Below are 22729 nucleotides of genomic sequence, written 5' to 3' on the forward strand. Positions count from 1 at the left end.
ATGTAACTAATCCATAGCAATGTATACTCCAACAAGGAAAATTAAAAGGTTGGGAACCACTGACCTAACTTCTTAGTAAGCAATACAGCTGGCAATCAGATGTAACCCGAGCTCCTCGTTATTGGAGCTGCCTGAGCTATTCATAGCAAAGTAAAATTGCTGTGGGAATTGAGCTGGATTTATTTTGTTTGAATGCAAATTATCCCAGGTCAGACAGACTCAGATCTTCTGCCCCCTCGAATTCATTTGCATCAGCTCTGCCAGGCTGAAGCTTTTATCTGGAGGATCTTCGCTGGGGAAAAGTGGCTATGGGCAGTGAACCGCCAACGTCTAGAGCATTTGCCTTGGTGCTTTGATGACGTCAGTGTAAGTCACTCTGAAGCCAAGACCTCTGGACATAGTGAAGGGTCTACCATTAGCTAGCCCTAAGTGGTGTCCAAGTGCATTGGGTGTCTTTATTGGCTGCAACTTCAACAGGGTGTCTTGTAAGGGAGAGGGAGTCTTTAGGCCTGTCTGCCACCCTCACTCATGATATGAAATGTTCTTCGGAAGGATCCAGCTGGCAAAGTCTCATCATCACAGGGAAAGCTCTATTTTCACTGGAAAAAACCCACCCAAGTTTTATTCTAGTACACATGATCACAAAGGGTAAAAAATGTCTTGAAAACTCAATTTAAAATGGTTACAAGAAATTAGAAAGAAAATAAAACACTAAAGCCCTTCAGCATTATTTTAAAAAATCTCATAATTTATGGTGGTGTTTTCTGCAAGGTCTGATTAATGACTTTTAATGTTTGGAGTTGCATGTTTGATAGGGAGGAATGTTCCTGATTGGAAACACTCAAGCAAGGATCTGTTAATGCTAAGTACCTACGGAAAAGAATTTTATAAGTACTGATTTTAGTTATCTGTCATTAGTACTTTTTTTTAAGCTGTTTATTTTCTGTGTCACCATGCCCTACTCTTATTGTTTCTGCCTTTGTCACAACTACAGGAGCATAAGATTCATTAAGAAGGCATGCACTTTCTGTAGAATACTAGTACATTTGAATTCCATCCACATAACATCGATTAGCTGTACACAAAGGAGGAGGAGAATCTTGCCAGGACATTTTCATTGCACCTAATCCTTCGAGTAATTCATAGCAAACCATCCTTAGGGTGAAATTCTGCCCTGTCCAAAGGTCTGTTAAAGATCTAGGCACCTTGAAGTCACATTTCAGAGATTTAAGAGGAACATACATGGTGCTTTTTTTGGTGCGATTACTCAGAATGAGAGGACAGGGAGGGCTGCATTTTCTACACTTTAAAATTTGGAAAAGGTACACCTCTTCTCATGCTTTAAGGATTCTCTTAAACTGTGCTCTCAGTTACATGGGATGCTAGATTAGGGGACTAAACCATCTTCTGAAGTCAGTTCTGTTATTCTTGATGTAAGTAACTAATCAACTGTAAGACAGTACATGACAAATAGTGGGCTGCCTCTTTTTAGGAAAAGTGAAGCATAAATGCATTCATAAAGCGATTCTGCCGCTTCCTGTTTGCTTTGTGATGGATTTCAGAACTGTCATAACTAATAAAATATCTAGATTTTATCTTACAGTTGCAGGGATTTGCTTAAACAGGCCATACCCAAGTGCTTGTACAGCTACCAGGCCTGAATTTGAGCTGTTGGGTTTAGCTAATTGCTTTCCAGAACCATTATAGCAAGCCAGAGAGCCACACTGATGGAATCATTAATGAAGTGATCTTGAGTGCAACTTGGTAAACCTTTGGCACTTAAATATTATTAGTGTATAGTTAGTGTCATAATGCTGTAGTTTACATTATCATTTATCATGCCTATTTCTGTTTTTCAAAAAAAAAAAAACCCAAAACATGAGAAACGAGGGAGGTCACATACTGACAAGCAAGTATTTAATCTGTGGCAAAGCAATCAAGTTTGTGTTAGTTCTAGAATATCTCATTACCCTGCAATAAATACCAATTTAATACATTTAAATACCAATGTGACTGGTTAAATTACCTTAAGTGGAGGAACAAATAAGAATATTTCCTTATTTGCCATATGTTGACAGGGGGTTGCATAAAGATGTTTTAAACAAGTTCAGTCAACTGCAGAAATACAAAGGCACTATTCAGAGATAACACTGTCTTTGTTCATATAGGAATAATTAAAGACATGCAATTTTGTTACCTTGTTTTAATAATTGCTGAATGTTCTGCATAGCACTTCTTTTGAGCAACCAAACAGAGTAGTCTTTCATGACTTACTCAGACGGGCAATTTAAACATCGTACTCTCCTTCTGTCAGATCCTCAGATAATAAAATGCTATATTGTTAACAACGCTTAATGTTTTACATTTGCAAGAAATCTGTATTATGTTAGAAAACAGAATAAATTGAGTTAGTTTTGTGAGTCACCTAGATTCTAAAGAATCATGTGATCTGCTGTACAATCCTCAAGTCAGAATAGGCAACCAGTGATTGTAGTGCTTCTTTCACGATAAAAATATTTTAGTGTGTATAAAGGCCGTTAAATTAACCTAAACATTTGCTGTGGTACAGAGCCAGATATTCCAATCTGGTGAAAAATCAGTAAAAGTCTGCTGAGGTTATTCTCATCAGCCAAGGAGCCAGTGCAATAAAACATTACATTTGTACTTCCCTAACTCTGGCGTAGTCGTCAGTAACTGCCCATGGACAGACTTGATACTTTTCTGAAGGATGGCTGAATTTGTTTGGCAAACATAAAAGCTAGGGAAAAGTTTCGTTAACTTAAATTCTCTCTTTCATTTAATGTGTTCACATGCCTTTGTGCTGCCTGGTTTGGGATAGGATCAAAAATGAACATGCCCTGAGTTTTACTCATGGGATTCTGACTTCAATAATACATGTGTATTATTGGAAACCTCATGAGAGTCCATTCTCACTGTTTTCCCAGAACATTTTATTTCCCAAATTGGTATAAATGTGCTCTGGAAATGCTTGCAGAGACAATGTTCAGCTTAATGGGAGCTCCTGGATGCTTAACACTCTTTAAAAGTCTGTGATTTATTTAACAACCTGTCCATGGATTTAGGGTCCAGACCTTTCACTTTTTGTTGGAGAATCATGGATCATGTCTCTGTCGCTATGTCTCAGAAACTTGTTTAATTTACCCAGTGCTTCAGTGACGTGGGCGCATCTGTGTGAAGTGCCCTTCCGAGGGGGCAGAAACAGCATAGCAAGGCAAAATACGCCTCAGCTCTGTTAGTTGCTGCTGTCCCCCTTGCAGTTACCACCCAGAAAAGGGGCTGTAGGTCATAGCAGAGAGGGAATGAACTTCTTTAATTACCATGATTTACTGCCATTGGTTTGGCTGTTTGCTCATGATGCTTCCCAAGGGTAAAGATATCTTTCACCTCAGCAAGTCTTTCTGCAATTCGGCTCCTTCTTTCTGCTTTGCCAGTTATGTTACTTGTCAGTTTTTCTACCTAATTTCACATCTTAATTTGCTCATTTTGATTATATTTTCCAGAGCGTTGACATTTTGACCCTAACCTGAGAGTTGCTCAATAACCCATCTCTCAAAAAGTCAGTTAGTGATATCGGGTATCTACAATTCCAGGTCAGGCTGCACTATACTGCTGGCTATAATTCTTGGAGTAGTTTTGCTTATGAGTGTAGTAAGGTTACAGTCTAGCATGTTTTTCAGACTACCAACTTAACTCATCCCTAGAGGTGAGTCTACTTCATTGCACATTCTCTAAAGAAACAATAATTTATTTAAATTGCTGATGATGCAGGACTGCTTTGAACAGCCTTGTACTAATAATGATTGAATATCCTTGCTTTGGAGGAGAGAGGACTCCGTAAGATTAATGTTGGCGAACTTGACAGGACTTTAGTCTTCCTGGGATTCCTTGGCATGTGTGAGAAAACTGTATCTTTACCCCATTTTCAGGCTTGACCCAAAACCCATTCTAAACAGCCAGCACTTTTCCTGCTGTCTTGACAGGATTTTGTGTCAAGCTGTTGGTATATGCCCAGGTGACTGCCGTTTCCACAATGGCAATGGAATTCCTTGGTGGTAGAGACAGGTCTTTTTTGTTTCCTTTGTAATGCCAAAGTGCCAGAGACTTAGCAGAGCATCAGGGCAGAAAATAAGAGTTTGACTTTGATTAAAATGAACTGTAGCTAAGATAATTTCATGAGATTTCACTGCAAAGTGAATGAGAAAAGACTTGAATATGCTGTGACATGAGATGATCCCAATAATATTGTGATGTGAGTACTAGATATATAGGCATCTTTGACCTCAGATAATTTTAAATAACCAGCAACTATAGTTCTTAGGTCATCTGTTCTTCTTGTTCTTTATATTTCAAGGAAGTTCTTAATTTATGTCTTTATTTGTTTTAAGTAGAACTAACAACTGTACTTTATGTCTCTGTACTTTACGTGCTGTAACCCTCGTTAAGATGTGTTTGAATCAATGATTTGTTTTTTTTAGGAGCTGGACAGTTGGGAAATAACACAACAGAAGTCTTGGATCAATGTCCACTGAAATCTGTGGGAAGCTTTATGCCAATTTCAGTTGGCCTTTTGTCAAGTCTTTTAAAACTTTGCATGAATATTTGGAACTATTTTAATGGGTGTGAAACTACATTTAACTCTTCCTTTTGAGAGATTTTTCATTGATTTCTGTGGCCATGGTTTTAGCTGCTAAAAGTTAAGACAGTGGTTTTTTAACACCTAATTTTATGTATATACTTGTAACACTGAATAAAGCATTCTGGACATAAGTAGTATTCCTTAGACAACACATGCAAACTTTGCAGCCCTTTATTTAGTTGAGATACTCCTGTCTTCGTATAAACTGTAATTTAACTTTGCGTCAGTCAGTATTAAGTAGTTATGTTTAGCAGAGACATTGCAGTTCATTTATTCATATGTTGTAATTCTCAGTTTCATTTCATTATGCTTCTTACCTCCTTATTTGCATCTGGTTTGTGAAACTCCTGTAACTTTAATATGAATATGGCCAAGCTGTTGCCTTTACTTTAATTAGCATGAAAATGCCTTGTATGCAACAGGGAACCCACACCCCTGAGGCTCTTCTAGTTTAGAGCAAGGGTTTGTCTACTGTCTCAGAACTTAGCTTTGTTAAATTATAGGCAAGAAATGTAAGTTCTGAAAATCCTTCACTCGCTGTCACTGCTGTGTTTCTTATGGAGGGTCTGTCTGTTGGAGATGCTGAAACCTCAAAATGAATTAGGTTTACAGGCTGGTAAGCTGCCAAAGGCTTCACTCAGAGCCTAAGGACACAGGGGGAGATAAATGGGAGCAGCCTTTGTGGTCATCCAGTAAGAGGCCAATGAGACCTGTATGAAAACCATTCCATGTGGGTCTAAAATCAGTGGAAAATTTACCTGGTTTTGTAGAGATAAGATGAACTTTCAGTGGTTTAAACATTTCTTCTTATTTTTCAGTTTATAATTTAATTTCAATTTAAAAAAATAATGAAGCAGATATTTTATTATCATTTCCCTTGTCCAAATTTCATTTTGAGATTCTTCCCCCTTTTGGAGCACACCAAGAAAACAGAACAAGTGCCTTACCTTGGTGATAACCCCCTGATACTGAGGAATTTCACAAAGACGTATTGGATCTGAAAATTCCTTTAGCCCAGAGCTAAGCAAACATTTCATAAGAAATAACAAGTGGGAGGAATGTTGCTTTCTCATCTCTTTTCAACTTTACTGCAAACAAACTGCAAGTTCTTCCAATTTACTGATTCGGAATTATTTGCTACCCACACAGATCAACTTATGTCTTTCCGTTTACATGGAATATCCCTTACAGAAAGACAGCAAATCTGTGTTGTGAGGGAAGAACAAGAGAACAGCAAATTCCAACTGAGCAATCTCTTGGGTTTTCCTTCCCACCATATTCTCACAAGTACTGCTATTATTAGTGATAGCCACAGTGGGAGAGAGAGGGAAAAGAGAGGAGTCCCTGGTCTTTTTCATGCTGTGTTGTCTAGACTTAGTAAAAATGTTAGATTTTGTCGTTCTCCTTCCTCTCATGGTGTTCTAATTGCAGAGAATCTGAAATTAAAATGGAGTTTTGACCTATCTGACCCTCTCCTTGTTGGGTCCCAAACCCATCAAAGTTAATGGAAAGATACCATTGAGTTCAGATTCAAGGAAAATCACATGTATACTTAAAGCTATGCTGGCAAAAGGAAATCTAATGCGTAAATTTCCGTGACAGTTTTCACAGTATTTGTTCATCTACTGAAGTATTTGAGCTGGATAAACATACTGCATCTAACTTACAGTTAGAGACATGTTTCATGTATTTGTAGAAAAAAATTCCCAGAAGCACTTTTTCTTTTAACACTTACACTGCCCAGGAGTACAAACTAGCCAAAATCAGGCCTTCAAGAAACTAGAATTCCTTGGCAGTGTAAAGATAGAAAAGATGATTCTGTGCTAGTATCCTGCCTCTGTGCTCTGGTGTTTCTCAGCTGGCATACTTTACAGCCAACATGACCATAGCCACAGGCCACTTTGCTTTATCTAGGGCTAAAATTCAAGAACCTGCAAGAAAAGCGTCTGGCAGTCATTGCCAATTGCCCCCTTTGCAGCCATCCAGAGGATTGCATCTCTGTCAGAAGCCAGGTCGGCATTCTCAGCATTACTTTGGAATTACCAAAGAGGTTATTTTCATGTGAATCCTTGAAACCATCCCATACCTGGGAGAAATAGAAAATGCTCTGTGATTGAATGAGTGTCCAGACTGCTCTGTGGCTACTTCCCCTTTCTTCTTGACAACTTCATAAAACTAGATGTTATCAAAAAAGAAGGTATCTTTCGTTCACACAACATTTTTCAATTTGCAGGATGTGTCTGATGTAAAACCCAAAGGAAAGAAATCTTACTGGAGATTTAGGGTCGTTTATGCTGGAAAAAAGGTGACTACATTTGTAAGGCACTCAGTCAGCTCCAGCTGCTGCAAAGGTGCAGCAGTGTATGTGCCGTACAGGGCCCAGAATTCAATTCGCTTCTTCCCCCCCCTCCCAGAATTCTCAATCCACCATTATAATGTTAAATATAGAAATTACATTTGGGGCTGAAACTTTGTGTACATCAGGGACAGTTTCTTACAGGAAAAAGTAGGAACCCCTTTGTTCCATATGGTTTGAATCATTTACAAAATGAATCCTACAGGAATAATTTCAGATGTGGAAACTTTTAAAATGGGGAAATAAAAACCAGATTCACTACATTTCTATTTTCCAGCTGAAAAAAAATTGTTTAGCAATGCCCAGTTATCAGTGAACTCCTAGTAGATAAAGATTGCCTCTCAAAACCACTTTTAAATTGTGTGATGACACATATCATAACGATTAAAATATTAGTCTTCCCTACAGGAAAGTACTTTGTCATGACCAAATGTGATCTGACATTTGAAATATGCCAATTCATTGCGGTGAGCAGGCAACTTAAATTCTTGTCAATTATTTAAAGCCTGTTTCTTACTGACAGAGGCAATTTTAACATTCATTTAGAATGTTAGGTAGATATAGGACGAGATATGTAATTATGAATTCATGTTGAAGAAATGAGAGGGGGCAGATTGTTAATCCAAATATCATCTGTGTTTGTTTTCATATTATTTTTCAGGAGGCAATTAGACCCTCACAGTTCATAATATGGAATCTCTTCTATTGTCAAAATTAAGATCACAGTATGACTTTATGAGTGCTATTTATTAGACCCCTGTGAAAGATGTTTATAGTGGGGAGTACTGTGAAGATACCTTTGATTTGGAAGATGGAAGTGAATTTCCGTGAAAAGGGCATAATGTATGACTATAGACTGTTGAGAACCTGTATATCTCTAATAAATCTTTTCAGCTGGAATAGACTTAAAGTCAATTTTAGCATTAGCTTCGTAAATAGTTAAAGCTGTGAAGATTTCATATGTAAGTTTCTATTTTTACTTGCTTTTCATTTTCTGATGAGTTTTCCTCATGGGAAACAGTTCTGAAAGTGCAGAAAATTCCACAAATCCTTAAGAAATACAATGCTTACACTCGGCATTCAGACTGCTCTCCTCCCTTGGCATTCTGGTCCTAGGGAGTTAGGTTAAAGAAAGGCATCCATTTCATAAGGAAATAGGTGGTACATGTCTAATATGTGCATTTTCAAAGAATACTTTTTGAGGAAGGAGATGGAATCATGTCAGGGAGGACTTAAGATGTCAGGCAAGATGGTTTGCAATTGACATTTGTTTGTCTGCACATATTTTTCTGAAGCATAAGAGATATGTAGTCCTCGTGGGATGTCAATTTTGGCAGGAAGGTGTTGGCACATGGTGAAGCCTCGCTGATCCAAAACAAAAATCTGTATCTACTATTATGTATATAATGTAATAGAATTACCTGATGAAACTTCTTCTTGGTTTTTGACTTGGTAAAGAAGAGTGTTTATTACAACATGTTTCACAAAACCAAGAAATAAAATAAAATCATAACTGATTAATGAGCTGCATGGAAATACTTCCTCAGTGCCACCCACATTTCCCTGGCCCTGATCCTGGAAACACTTCATCACATGTGCAGTTTTATGCACAGATACTATGTGAAAAATACAGTGTAGTTTTCCCATACTTACTTCTGTCTTTCAGGGATCCAAGAAGGAAAACAATCAGATACTTGCTTTCACTGATCAGTTTGCTCTTGTAGGAGGGCATAAATCTTAAACTGCCTTTATGAGGATTAAATTGCAGGGAGTTGATTACTGAATGATACTACTAAAACGTTCAAAGGCTGCAACTTGGTGCTGCTGTATCATAATGTGCTTACGTTTCTACTTAGAGTAACTTTAAGTCCGGGATTCACACCTGGTAATACCTTGTCCTGAAAAAAACCTGACTCTTAATTCATATGTTTTGTTTTACTAATGTATGCATTTATTAGAAGTTGCATTTTCCAAAAACATTTTTCTTATGTGAGACTGTATATCCTGTACACAAACACACATACAAAAAATCTATACTGTGAAGAACAGATTAGTACTGCATAAGAAATTAGTCATGGTACTGTGTGAAGGTGCTATGCTGCCAGTCCCACAACATTCTTGTTTTGTGTGTTACCAAATGTGAGATCTGGTCATCTCCAAAGTGCAACAATGCATACTTTAATTGGGAAGACTGTCTAGATTATATCTTGAGTAAAATATAATCTTACTCTGGGTTTCGAAGGGAGATCACTGTAAGTGCTAGCATGTTCCAGCTGTGAACCTTGACAGTTTTTTCTCTAATTTCTGGTGGTGTTTCTTTTTTTAGTCAGGTTTGATAAGGACGCGGAAAATCGAGTTCCTTATATCTCCATTACCTCAGCAGCTAGCGCAGGAGCACAACTACACATCACCTGCTGGACACCATCCTCATGTATTATATAAACGAACTGCAGAAGAGAAGGTGCACCGGTACACAGTAGAGTCCAATCCCAAATACTTTTCTTTTGGTCATCACAGAATTCACACTTCCCACAAGTATCATGCTCAAGCGAATGGTTACCATCATGGAAGGTTTCAAAAGCAACATTTTTGTGGACGTCGCAAGAAATGTATGTAAGGAAACTTTCTCTCCTTGTTTGAGATAGTGGCTCTTAGAGACTGTATGGTGATTCTGAGGTGTGGTTCATAGTCACCTTTTTAAATTATACATTTCTAATGTATATGAGAAACTTGATTATTCCTTTAAATTGATGTCATCATCTGTTTTATTAAGCCATCGGAATCACTGTTTAGTTTTCTTATTCTCTACCTAGATTAAAAGATCCCTTGCCTGATTTTTTTGACATTGACATAGTTTTCAGTAAGCAATTCTGGTTTAGATTCCGCTTTTACACAGTGGTGGATGCCAAGTCCCTGAACCGCCCTCTGTTAGTTTGGGGATATATAACTAATCAGGCTTGAAGATGAAGAAAAAGTCTTCCAAATCATTTTTTTCTGAGAGGACAGAGAGTAAATCTTTCAGAACTCACCATTTGATAATGAAATTTTCAGCAACTGAGGTCTTCAAAAGCAACCTCCCATGTAAATTGTTTAAATAAGATTTTGGAGTCACCTCTTAAAAAACATACTGGAGTACGTTATCCTGCCAAGGTCTATTCCGAGTCCTTCATTAGGCCTTCAAATTGCAGAACATTTTAGAGCCCCCTTGGACCCTTATCTGTACTTACAGCATTCAGTTGATTCTTTTTGAAAGCTGAGCTGCTTCTGAGCTGAGTTTCTTAATGAGGGTCTCCAGGACTGCGCACAGTATTAAAACAGTCTCAGTCCAGTTATATTCTTCCAACTTCCTACTGGAGTTCTGAGAAAATGAGCAGGTTCCTTTTCCAAAAGTCATGTAGGGAAGAAAGTGAAAAACAAATAGAAGGGAAGGAATGAGAAAGGAGGTAGTGGAAAAGATGGCTGTCTGAGACTGAGGCCTATTTGAGGCCTGAAAATGGCTTATTAAAAATTGACTGCTCTTCAAAAATCCTTCTCCTTAGATTTGAAAGCTAGACCTCAAATGCCAGATGCACAAGCCTATGATTCAACCTGTAAACGTTTGCATTCTGATGCAGTTCAAAACTACTTCATTACATAGTCCCTTTCCCTCCTGTCTGGTTTTCCTGCTGCAGAGCAGAGGGTAATGGTGCTCAGTTAGCTCATCAGCTCTGCAGTGGTTTATTTTATTTGCATTGTCCACTGTGGTCTTGCACCTTATTTACTGTGCCCCCTGTGACTGCTTGTCCAAAATCAGAATTATTCATGTCCTCTTGAGCTTTTACACATTGCTTATCCCTATAATAAATGAGTGCATTTTGAACAGTGTATTTTCATAACCTTCTGGGATGTGAGAAGATATTACCATTATTCTGTCTTATAAATGGGACTCACAGCAACAGGAGAGGTCAAAAATAACCATTGCTTCTGGGTACCAAATCAATAAACTGAGTTTTTCTTTAAAATACTGAACAGAATATATGTTCCTGTAATTGTATATGTGTATCTATATATTCAATAATTTCACTTACAACTATGAGTTCTTAGCTGCATATTCAAGCTGGGTTTCTGTTACATGAAGAACATGCAATTAGCACCCAACTGTGATGAGTTTAGTGTAAGTGATTTACCCATCATTGCTTAGGAACTCAGCGTCAGACACATTGTTAGAATCCAATTAAGCAAGATTGCATTTAATTACTTTAACCATGAAACTGCAGTCTTTCACTTCATGTCGTAAATACCTGTAACCTTTTGAGAGAAAGGAAGGAGGCCTGTTTCCCTACCCAGCCCTGGTTAATCTATAGAACAAGACAATCTCATGTTTACTGAATGAATGCAGTCCTGCAAATAAAATCATGTGTCATCGCTTAATTGACTAGAGACAAATATAGGTTGTGGAAGAAAAACATATCGCTCCGGTAAAGAAAACACCCCTTCTATGAATAAAATCCAGTCTGGTCACCTGGAATAGAAAATTTCAGCTTGAATGAACAAAGGCATGGAGAATGCAGTCTTAGGAAGGCAGTTCTTTGCTATTAACACTGCCTAGTCCAGGCTCATTTATCCTAACCTAACTTGCTGAGAAGTAAGAGGGAAGAGCATGCTGCCACTTTCAGTGTCATAAAAGTAGCTTGTCCCACTCACCATCTTCTAAAATTTCATATGCTGGCACTAGAGAAGCCAGTTAATCATCTTTCAGACTCTTCTTCACAATCTAGATGTTTTTAGATCATGAGAACTGACTGGACTGTAGTTAGTAAATCATGCTTGAAACATTGCTGCTGCTTAGGTTTTATCAGTAGCAATGAAGTTAATTCAAGAGCAAAACTCCACTGCTCATGGATTTATGAGTCAAATGCCTTGAAGTTGTCTTGCCTTCAAAATAGTACATGGAAACTGATGTGCCTTGAATTGAACACTTCACTCTTGGGTGAGGCATGTCTTCGTGTTTTGACGTGCTTCCAGAAGAGAAAAGTTCTTTGAGGTTGTAAAGGACAATTGTTTATAATGAGTGATATACTTAAAAATCTACTAGCACAATCACTTGTAATGTTAAATATAGTTCAGAGTGACTTAGTTCTCGAAAGCAGACCACTGTTGTGCATTCTACAGTATTCTCGATTTCCCACTTTGGCATGGAAGGAAGTAGCGTCTGTTTTAGCTCTGCTGTTGGAATAACTTTCCGATGAGGCACAGGGAGGATTTTTTAATTACCTGAGGCTCCCTCACTTGTGTCATGTTACATCCTGTGTCAAAAAAAAAATAAAATCCCATTGTTATCCAAATAGTATGTTAAAGTGGTCTTTGAGTTAATTCTTGATGCAAAGGCAGCGTAGGTTCCTGCAAAAGAAGTTATGAATAACAGCAGCATTACAGGATGTAGGACATAGATTTCTTTTCCCATTTTCTGTCTCTCTAAAGAGATAGAGACCATTCTCTAACCATGCCGTTGACCATGCTACACAAGCACAGAACGAAAAAGTGCACCCTGACATTGGGGTGTGCAGGCTGAATGCATGTATCCTGTTGTCAAGCCATCCTTGCTGTTGCCTGACATTTCCCCATTTTATATATATATTATATATATATATATAAATGTGTTCCCAGCAGGAATAATCTCAGTGGCAAATTTGCATAGAAAGCTAATGTCAGTCACAATAGCAGGCTGGCAGGAATTTTAACTTGTGGTGTGTGTCTGCTTTCTGTACTGACGGTGGACATCTGTTGTGGAAAGGAGTTTTTTACCAACTGCTATGTAAGTAGTACATGCCAAACACCTCAGGAAGTTATCAAAAGGAAGGAAAAATGTAGATATTCTGTTAAAAATTCTGTGTGTATTTTTTGCAACAGATGCTACCATTTTATTAGATTAATTCCTTATTTTAAACTGCTTATTGCATATGAATGTGGTTCTCCCATTTCCTTCTCTCCCTGTAGCCATCCTTCCCTCAGGAATGAATCAGGTCTTTTTTAATAAATATACAAGAACTTAGCCATAAGTATTAAATCACATGCTATAAAAATAATCTAAGGCTCTAAACCTCTGATACTTCATTTTCTGATGAAACTGTTCATGGGTGATCTGAACCCTTTCCAAAACTGAGTTATATTTCCTTTTAGATGCACCTAAGCCACCCACAGAAGAGACATACATTCGCTCAGATGAATATGGGGCTTCTGCAAGGTTCAAAAGATCATCTGCTAAAATTCAGAAAAATGGAAGTCTAAATGTTGAAACTCTTGTTGTGGCAGATAAAAAAATGTTGGAGAAACATGGCAAGGAAAATGTAACAACATACATCTTAACAGTTATGAATATGGTAAGACATGGTGTAACTGAAGTATGTTTTCCCTGTGGAATATTGTTATGTCAGAGTAGGGATCTTTCATTAGACAAACAGTGATATCAAAAAGAGCAGGGGCACTTCACGCAAGGCTTTCTTCAAGCCTCATGTAATGTATTACTTACATCAAAAAGTTCTTTGAAAATATATCCCTAGATTATCAAAGCTCTGGCAACAGTAATGTATGGTAAAAAAAATAAAATTGTAAAATATTTAAAATGTTAAATTTTAAAATCCTTGTGTAGTACAAAAAAGGCTGGTACTCTGAAATGGAAACTTTCATTTCATTTATTATCATGAAGCTTAGCCTGTTTTGTCTGATGTCTCTCCTTGAAGCAAAATTTTATTTGAGAAAGCACAAATTTATTTTGAGAAAAATAATATAATTTAACTGGAAATATGCTTTCCTTTGTGGCTTTGCTCTTTAGTTTTGTACTACAAAACTTGAACTTTGAACTTGATTACATTTGATCCAGGAGACCAAGGACAGAACAAAGCCCATTGGAATCAATAGAAGGTTTCCAAGTTTTTTGAATTAGTGTAGTGGTTCGGGGCATAATTCTTCTGGCTTAAGCTCTTTTGGATTAATCCTACAAAGTATATAACTCCATTAATTTGCATTGAAAATTGAAGCCAAATGCAATAACTCGATACAGATATTTAGTCTCTTTAAAAAAATAATTATTATACATGTAGATGATATTTGCTCTTCAATAATTATTGCAGGTCTCTAGTCTGTTTAAAGATGGAACGATTGGAAGTGATATAAACATTATTGTTGTGAGCCTTCTTCTTTTGGAACAGGAGCCTGTAAGTTTGTGAGAGCTTTTGTGTGGTGTACTTCATTTGTTACACTTCACAGGGAGCGTTGGGTGTGCCCATGTTACGTACGTGAACTTTCATTAGAGGTTTCTTAAGACATAAAGCATGAGAACAAGATTAAAATCCACCCCCCACCCCAAAATCACATTTTCTGCATTTCAACGCTTCTCGATTTTTGATACTAAAATCTTCATTTCATATAAATGTTCTTTAGAAACATTGAAATGATTCCAGTAAGATAAAACTTAAGAATTTCCATCATTTGCTTGAAGAATAATGGCTGGAATAAGAAATCTACTTAAGAAGTATTTAAATAAATAAAAAGATTTTGAACTGGGCTTTTCAGGATGTGATGATCAGAAGGGGGGAGTCAAAAGTCCCAAACTGAAAATAGCATATAACAAAAGCTGGGAGCGGAGCCAGTTCTTTTGTCAAGGGGCTGAGACAAAAGAAGACAAAATCTCTTTTGATGAAATGAAATTCGTGATAGGTCGATCTACTTGGATAATGGTTTTCCTCCACAGAAATCTCAAAATATTTTAATCACAAGATTGAAAATGGTTTAGTGTTCAGCTTTATCAGGAATCAAATATATTTGTACACTGTAATTCCAGCCACTGACTTTGAAAACATCTGTGTGCCTAGGGAGAGGTGCAGTTTTATTTTACAATTGTAATAGATTCACTTATCAACTGAATCAGTCATCACAGAGAGTTAACATGGGAACACATAAGTTTATGTAGAAAAAATCTGAAAAAGTAATTCCCTTTTCCCTAACCAACTCTCGTTCTTTCAATCACCTTTCTCAAGTACTGATGGAAACACCTAATTTCTCTGTCTCTGAAATATCTACAGGGTGGATTACAGATTAACCACCATGCGGACCAGTCACTGAACAGCTTTTGTCAATGGCAATCTGCCCTCGTTGGGAAGAATGGGAAGCGCCATGACCATGCCATCTTGCTTACGGGTTTTGATATCTGCTCTTGGAAAAATGAGCCCTGTGATACTTTAGGTATGATTTGAAAACACATTCTGAGAAACTCGTGGGAGTCAAAAGCAGCATCTTGATAGACATCTGAAATGTTTTAAAATAAAAAAGTCCATTTTTGCATATAATGTTAGCCTTCTTGAAGAGGAAAGAACGGTATTATTTTTACATATTTGCCTTTGAGGTACTTAGAAGAAAAAGAGTATTATTGGTATCATTGCCCCAGAAAAAGTGGGAAAATAAGATATCTGAAGGCATCCTTTTGAATTGTCACCTCTTCAAGGAATATTTTTGACTTTGATAATACTTCTGAGACACTCTATTTATTTTTTTTTCTTTTTACGACTACTTGCCCTTTTAGAATGGGATTCCTCCCTAATTTGGGAGCATTAAAGGCATAAAGGGGGAAAGAATAATCTTAACAAGTAAAGTGTATTTTGGGAGGGTAGGTTTGAAATATACTTCTTATACAGGAGTCCCTTTATTGTCAAATAAAAGTCTGCTGTGATTCTTTCATTATAAACCTGATGCAGTAGACAACCATCTTCATGCACCACAATAGACTGGCTCGTTAGGATCATGATATATGTATTTGGAATTTTGTAGAGGAACAAGCTATTCTACTGCTTCCTTCCTGCAGGATTTGCACCTATCAGTGGCATGTGCAGCAAATACCGTAGTTGCACCATTAATGAAGATACAGGCCTTGGACTGGCATTTACAATTGCTCATGAATCTGGACACAAGTAAGTTTCATGAGTCTTACGTGCTCCTTCTATAAATAAACCCACAACAATATGTAAGTGAATGGAAACATAGCAGCAGTTAATATAAATAGGTTAAATAGGGATCATTTATAGAGAGCTATATATGATTACAATATAAAGCATCCAGTTAATATATCTGCCTTATTAAATATCATCTCTTCAACAATTGTAAAAATAACCACAGTGGGATTTTGATCGATTTTGCTGCCATAGGCAGAGGGGACCTTGTTCTGATACAGGTACTTCACAACTGTTTCTAATTTGACCATGGGGAAACTATAGGCAATTTAAGGCCAAAGAGAGTCAAGACTCTTCACTCAGATGTGTGTCCTTTAGCATGAAATGGTGAATCAGCTGCCCAGGGTGCTTTCCTTTTATTTTTATTTTTTTGACACTTTATATGTTCCATGTGATAACCAGAACAAACAGTAAAAGCTGACAACAATAATCTACAAGTTTCACACGCTGCTGACATGTTCTGGTAGACAAATTGGTTTTAGTATCACTGTGGTTGCTCCGAAAAGAGGAAGAACACTGCCGTTTACAGGATGGAGAACTGATCTCTCTCAGTCTCTTACAGGTCTGTTTCCCAGAAGACTTGGTGTTTCATAGGATCTGGGAGCCATTCATTGCATTCAACCTGTCCTTCTTTGTTCTATTATTTAATGTGTGATTTGGCTAAAAGCAACCTTTGTGGTGGTTTCTGCCTTTCTGTATCTATATCCATTGGATTTCCATTTGATTTCTCTGGTAATGGGACTGTAATTTTCCTAAGAATCTGCCATCTTTCAAACAAAATAAGTAATAATCTTCCATAGAGCTTCAGCTATTCTCTGAATTGTTGAATTAAATCTAAAGATGATTTGGTTTTGCTATCCTGTTGTTTTCCCAAATAACTTTTCACAACTTTTTGCATGGTTTTGCTTTTCAGTTTTAACATAGGCTGGAGTCTGTCTAACCACTGGCAGTATAAAAGCACAGTTCCTCTATGTGGTACAAACCTGAAATGGAAGGTCAGATAAAACATGGGCATAGGATCTTTATTTTATGCAGCAACATTACTGCACAGAATATCTTTGAAAAGCAGTGGTACTGTACTCTGCTGTTTGGTCAAGGCATGAATCCTTCTGATTCTGCATGACTGAATCAGGACTATTTAGTTTTCATTGTGTAAATATGCTCTACAGTATATACTATGACCTAATGTCTACATGAGTGACCCTCTCAGAGGTTTCTGTACATCTGAAGGGAAACAAGGAATTAAAGAATAATCCAGCTACTAGTGAAGCCCGTGGGAATTGTGCCAACGTTTTGAATGGGACCAAATATGTAAAACATATATTGTTTGATCCTCCTGCCACCCCAATACAGTTTCACTGACCTCCGTACATTTTTGATGCCCTTTGATTGGTATTAGGAGAGAATCAGGACCACAGCTTTTTTTTTTTTTAATTATCCCCTTTAGTCTCTTAATGTCCTTCCTTCCTGTTTATTTTATTTGCTTTGTGAGATTATGCTTGGAAATTTTTTAGTGTTGGGGTTTTTTTTCTTTTCCACCACTGCCGTTGATTCTCATATTATTCATCCTTTCTTTGGTGTACTTCCATACTCCTGTCTAATAAAAATACATCTTACCTCCTGGAAAAAATGTGCGCCAGATACAAAATGTCTTTATTATCATTTGTTCATGTTCCTGAGACTACCTCGTATGTGATGTAAGACAACAGAATGCGGTCTCTGTGTTACAGAGATTGCTGGAATAAGAAAAACCTGTGAGAGCCTTGGAGGTGCTAAGGATTAACCTAAGGATTTGATAGGAGGAGAATACTTTATGCTGTATAGATCACTCTCTGTGATCTGCTGAGTAGCTTCATTTGTTATACCTTTTTATGGTTTTCTCTTGTTTTCTCCTGAAAGCTTAACAGTTCCTTTGGGAGTTCAGAGCCCATTGTGTCAGTGGGTATATATAATGTGGATTCTTTGGCTGCAATGCATGTGAACAAAGTTAGTATTTTATAAAGGATTCTAAAATACTAGTTCAGTTGGGACTTTCTTTGTCCATTTATAGAAAGGGCCATATATTTTAGCACGTTTGGAGCCTCAGCTGGTGGCAACATATGCAGTAATTCTGATGATCCTGTGATGATTTATAACAGTAGAGGATCGAGTTTAGTAGATCAGATATTCCCTGCACGTGCACAGATTACATTCATAAAGTCACCAATGTACTACAATGTTGAAGTAACAGATTGTGAAATTTCTATTCAAAACACATTGATATTCACAGATGTCCTCTACAATGAGTAAATATAAAACAGTGAAAGGAAAAAATCTGAAAATTAGCTTTAATATAACCATAAGCTCCATATAACTTATCTTTTTTAATGTGGCTTTTATTATTGCTTGTTATTCCTTATATTATCCTAACACCACTCCTAGTGAAAGCAGGGCCTCGTGATGCTGCAGACTGAGCAGAGCACCCAAAAAAGGCAGTATTTCTGCTTAAAGAGGTTACAGTCTAGACAAAATAAGTGACTGTGTATAACAAAGGTGAGGAAAAGAACGTGATTTGCCTGAGATAATATAGCAAGTTAGTGGCCAAAATTAGGAAAAGAATCATGTTTTTATATTCATACTTTGTATTGTAGTCATTCAATGCCACTTCTTTTGCTACAGATTGAATGCAGCTATGTTGTTCTTCCCTCCTATTAGGAGAACAGTTATGTCATATTCTTACAGCTGTGTAACACTGATATTTCCCTGGATTCTGATCTCCACACCATTCATCTTAACAGGCATTATCACTAGGCAAAGAAAGGCTCATACTGCATGTGTGTTTTAAGCTGATAGAATTATAGGCAGGTACAAGTAAATAAATGATCTGAGGGCTGGAGCACCTCTCCTGTGAGGACAGGCTGAGAGAGTTGGGGTTGTTCAGCCTGGAGAAGAGAAGGCTCTGGGGAGACCTTGTTGTGGCCTTTCAGTACTTAAAGGGGGCCTATAGGAAAGATGGGGAGGGACTTTTGAGCAGGGCCTCTTGCGACAGGACAAAGGGTAATGGCTTTAAATTAAAAGAGAGTAGATTTAGACCAGATATAAGGAAGAATTTTTTTACAGTGAGGGTGGTGAAACACTGGCCCAGGTTTCCCAGAGAGGTGGTAGATGCCCCATCCCTGGAAACATTCCAGGTCAGACTGGATGGGGCTCTGAGCAACCTGATCTAGTTGAAGATGTCCCTGCCCATTGCAGGGGAGGTTGGACTAGATGACCTTTAAAGGTGCCTTCCAACCCAAACTATTCTATGATTCTACCGTACATATTCTATGAATGTAAGGTCCACTACTTCCATCCATCTCACCACAAAACATGTAAGGAAAGAGAAATTATTAACTGTAAAACTTCTGACACAGACTGCAGCTCTGGTACTTATGTGCCAGTGTCTTGCCATTATCTCACATTGCAGAGCTCCTGTGCATCACCAGTATGGGTCTTCCTTGAAACCTGGCTATCTTCTTCTCATCACACAAGGGTATGATGACAATAAAATTTGAATGCTGTTATTTGGAGCTTGTTTCATACTAATAGTCATTTGTACGGTGCATATGTTTTCATCCCTTTCGAATGAAAGGGATGAATTCCACATCCCCTGTGGACTTCAAGCATAGAGCTGTTACCCAGAAAGTGTTTCTTCTGCCCCAAATTGTCTTTTGCTTCTGATTAACCTAGATTTTCACTCTCACACCTGGTTCTCTTTTCAGCTTTGGTATGATTCATGATGGAGAAGGAAATCCTTGTAGAAAAGCTGAGGGTAATATTATGTCTCCCACACTCACAGGAAACAATGGAGTGTTTTCTTGGTCAGTATGCAGCAGGCAGTATCTCAACAAATTTCTCAGGTAGGTCAGATGTAAATCTGGGCCGGTGCCAGGGAATGTATCTTTAGTAACTGGACTTGAACTCTTGAACAGACATAAAAATCACTTATGTGTGAAATTCACCTCTTTTAAAATGAACTCAAACTCATGTACTATTTGAGCCCACACACTTGGACTTATGAAGCGTATAGGTTGTATGGCACAGAAGTGGTTTTACCCTGCCTCATTTCAAAAGAAGGAATTTCACCCTCCATGAATATCCTGCAGTAATGACTGGCATATCATTCTTTCCCAGACATTCCTGTCAGCAGCCAAGTTTATTAGAGAATTAGTAGGAAGTGAACACAAAAGAGGGCAGACACAGTGGTACCAAAGTCATTACAAAATGTAAATTAACATTGGTGGCCTTTCTCACTGGATTTTCTCTCTTAATCTAGCTCTTGTCACGAGTAAGGACATTTTAAATTTGTCATATACTGTTTCTGGGGGGAAAAAAAAGGAAAAAGAGAAAGATGTCCAGCATGTTGGCGTTACTCAGTGATGCATTTAAATGAAATGGGGTTTTTTTTGTCTGTGTTTAATGTCATCAGAATTGCAATGCTGTACAACTTTCCTTTTATTTTTTTTTTTGTCATACATGGGTAGGATACACATCATTACTAAAAACATGTGTAAGTAGTACTAAGAACCCAGATCCAAAACAGCCATTTTACATGGTAATTCTTTAGAGTGAGAGTCAAGTACCTAGATAGTTCTGTGTATCTGATCCTTGAATTCCAAGTTAGTATCTTTAGAGTAGCTTCCAGGAGAGGTGACAGAATTGTGGTGACATTTTTCCTGCTGCAGTGATGCAACACAGTGTGAGTACTCAAGCAAAATGCAAACTCGAAGGTGACATAGGCCCTCCAGCACGCAATGTGGTCCAAGAGACTTACATTTGGATGATAAATCCAGTGTAGAGCAACCTTCTGTATACATGGGTTCTGAAACATATAAAAAGGGAAAAAAGTAGACTGTAGGGTACCTTGGGTCTGAAGCTGGACACAGCCAACCCAGAGGAGCCTTCTGGTTGCCAGTCCACACAAAGCGAATGCTGAAATGAGGCGGTACGCCTGTTGATTCCTGATTTTGGGGATCCATTTAAGGGAAAAAAGAAGCAGACTAGACCACCTTGCTCTTGGTTACACAGGAATAGTGGGAGGAAAAGAATTTGACATCATTCTTTCTTGTTGTCACAACAGTCCTAAAGCCTGGAAATTCCTGCTTCCTTAAAACTTGGCAGGTCAGGCTACCAACAAGATGTCAAGATCTTTTGCCTCCTGCAGGCAGATACTCTCATTTCAGTGCATACCTCTAAAGCTAGTTAAAGGTACTGTATACCATACTATGTGTTTTTGCTGGTCTGTTGCAAATTAAAATATTTTGATATAAAGATCATAGTCATGATTAATATACATTCTCATTATAGTACAGCTCAAGCTGCGTGCCTGATTGATGAACCTAAGCAAACAGGACAGTATAAATACCCTGACAAACTGCCAGGGCAGATCTATGATGCTGATACCCAGTGCAAATGGCAATTTGGAATGAAAGCAAAACTGTGCAACCTCAGCTTTGTAAAGGTACCTATTGATATACTTTTGAAAACTTAAAATTACATTAAAGAACTGCAGTACACTAAATAAGTACAAGTAATACAGTGTTCTTCAGAGGCCTGGGCTATTTCTTTACCTTATCTTGCTTGGCAATTTGCTTTGAAGGTACTGGCCTGTTTTGAGAAATATCAAAATCCCAGGGGAGTTTCAGAAAGAAATGTGCTCTTTCCAGGAGTCATAAGGAGTGCAGTTGAATGCGTAAGACCCATGAGCCCTTGCCTACTGTGCTAAGGGAAATTAGCAGCCAGTAGAGTTTTGATCAAAACTTGCATGGGGTGTGGGGTAAGAAGGCCAAAGTTTCTTGTGTTTAGTTTTACTCATGCATTGACAGCAAAGTCTGGAAAAGATCTATAGGGTTATTTTAGAACAATAAAAATGTAACTTAGACTCTTGACTTTGTGACGGAGGATTAATTTAGGTTAACTCATTATTTTAGTGACTGCTACGCTCCTTGCCGATCTCTTCAGGGAAGACAGTTTATTAAATAATCTGGAGTGCTCATTCTGAAAAGAAGTATTGTCATTTCTTTTACTCCTCTTATTATCCTGGAGTATTTTGATTTGATTTTATACTGACCACATTGATCAGGTTACGGCAGCTGTGTTTCTTCTACAGCTAATAAACAAAGAAGAGAGAGTGAACAGCACTGTGAAGAGACTGTTTCCAGATATCTCCTGTGTTTTAGACAACCCAGTCTCTTCACATTATTATAGTCACTGTAAACTCAATGAAATTTTAGTCTTGAACTTTTTAACACAGTTTTTGTTCTATTATAGTCTCACACTCAGAATGTTTTTTAAAAATATATAGGGAAATGGTGCATAAACAACCAGGCAATATACAGGATATGGCTGTGCTATGAATCTTAAAACCTGGGTTTTCTAAATTCAGAAAAGTTTTTATTTATATGGCTTTTAAGGTAGCAAAGGCATGTATCATTTGTTACTCTTTCTAAACACCAGGAAATAATGGCAATTATGAGTACTATAGTGAGTACTTTTTTCTTTTCAGGATATATGCAAATCTCTCTGGTGTCACAAAGTGGGTCATAGGTGTGAGACAAAGTTCATGCCAGCAGCAGAAGGAACAGCTTGTGGGATAAGTATGGTAAGTTGTCTTATAAATAGGACAATGCCATTCTAACTTGTTTTTAGACTATACTGGGTCAAATACCAGCTCCTGTCAAAACCAGTTTTATCCACATCCCTCCAGGTTTGCTATCA

The 22729-nt window shown here is 37.7% G+C and overlaps 1 protein-coding gene across 3 annotated transcripts in view; it reads left to right on the plus strand.

The window, feature by feature from the left end:
* Nucleotides 1–22729, plus strand: part of ADAMTS18 (ADAM metallopeptidase with thrombospondin type 1 motif 18) — a 79246-nt gene that overhangs the window by 18543 nt on the left and 37974 nt on the right. For 2 of the 3 annotated variants that reach the window (XM_074582875.1, XM_074582872.1), the window contains 8 exons: nt 9340–9622; nt 13173–13372; nt 14123–14206; nt 15074–15233; nt 15850–15955; nt 19735–19872; nt 21320–21473; nt 22518–22613. In XM_074582875.1, coding sequence (XP_074438976.1) covers nt 9340–9622; nt 13173–13372; nt 14123–14206; nt 15074–15233; nt 15850–15955; nt 19735–19872; nt 21320–21473; nt 22518–22613 — 1221 coding nt within the window. Of the gene's footprint in view, nt 1–9339; nt 9627–13172; nt 13373–14122; nt 14207–15073; nt 15234–15849; nt 15956–19734; nt 19873–21319; nt 21474–22517; nt 22614–22729 lie in introns of those variants that run through there. The other variant, XM_074582874.1, reaches the window with a different exon arrangement.

This window comes from Larus michahellis, chromosome 4 (genome assembly GCF_964199755.1).
Source record: "Larus michahellis chromosome 4, bLarMic1.1, whole genome shotgun sequence".
In the NCBI taxonomy this organism is placed as follows: Eukaryota; Metazoa; Chordata; class Aves; order Charadriiformes; family Laridae; genus Larus; species Larus michahellis.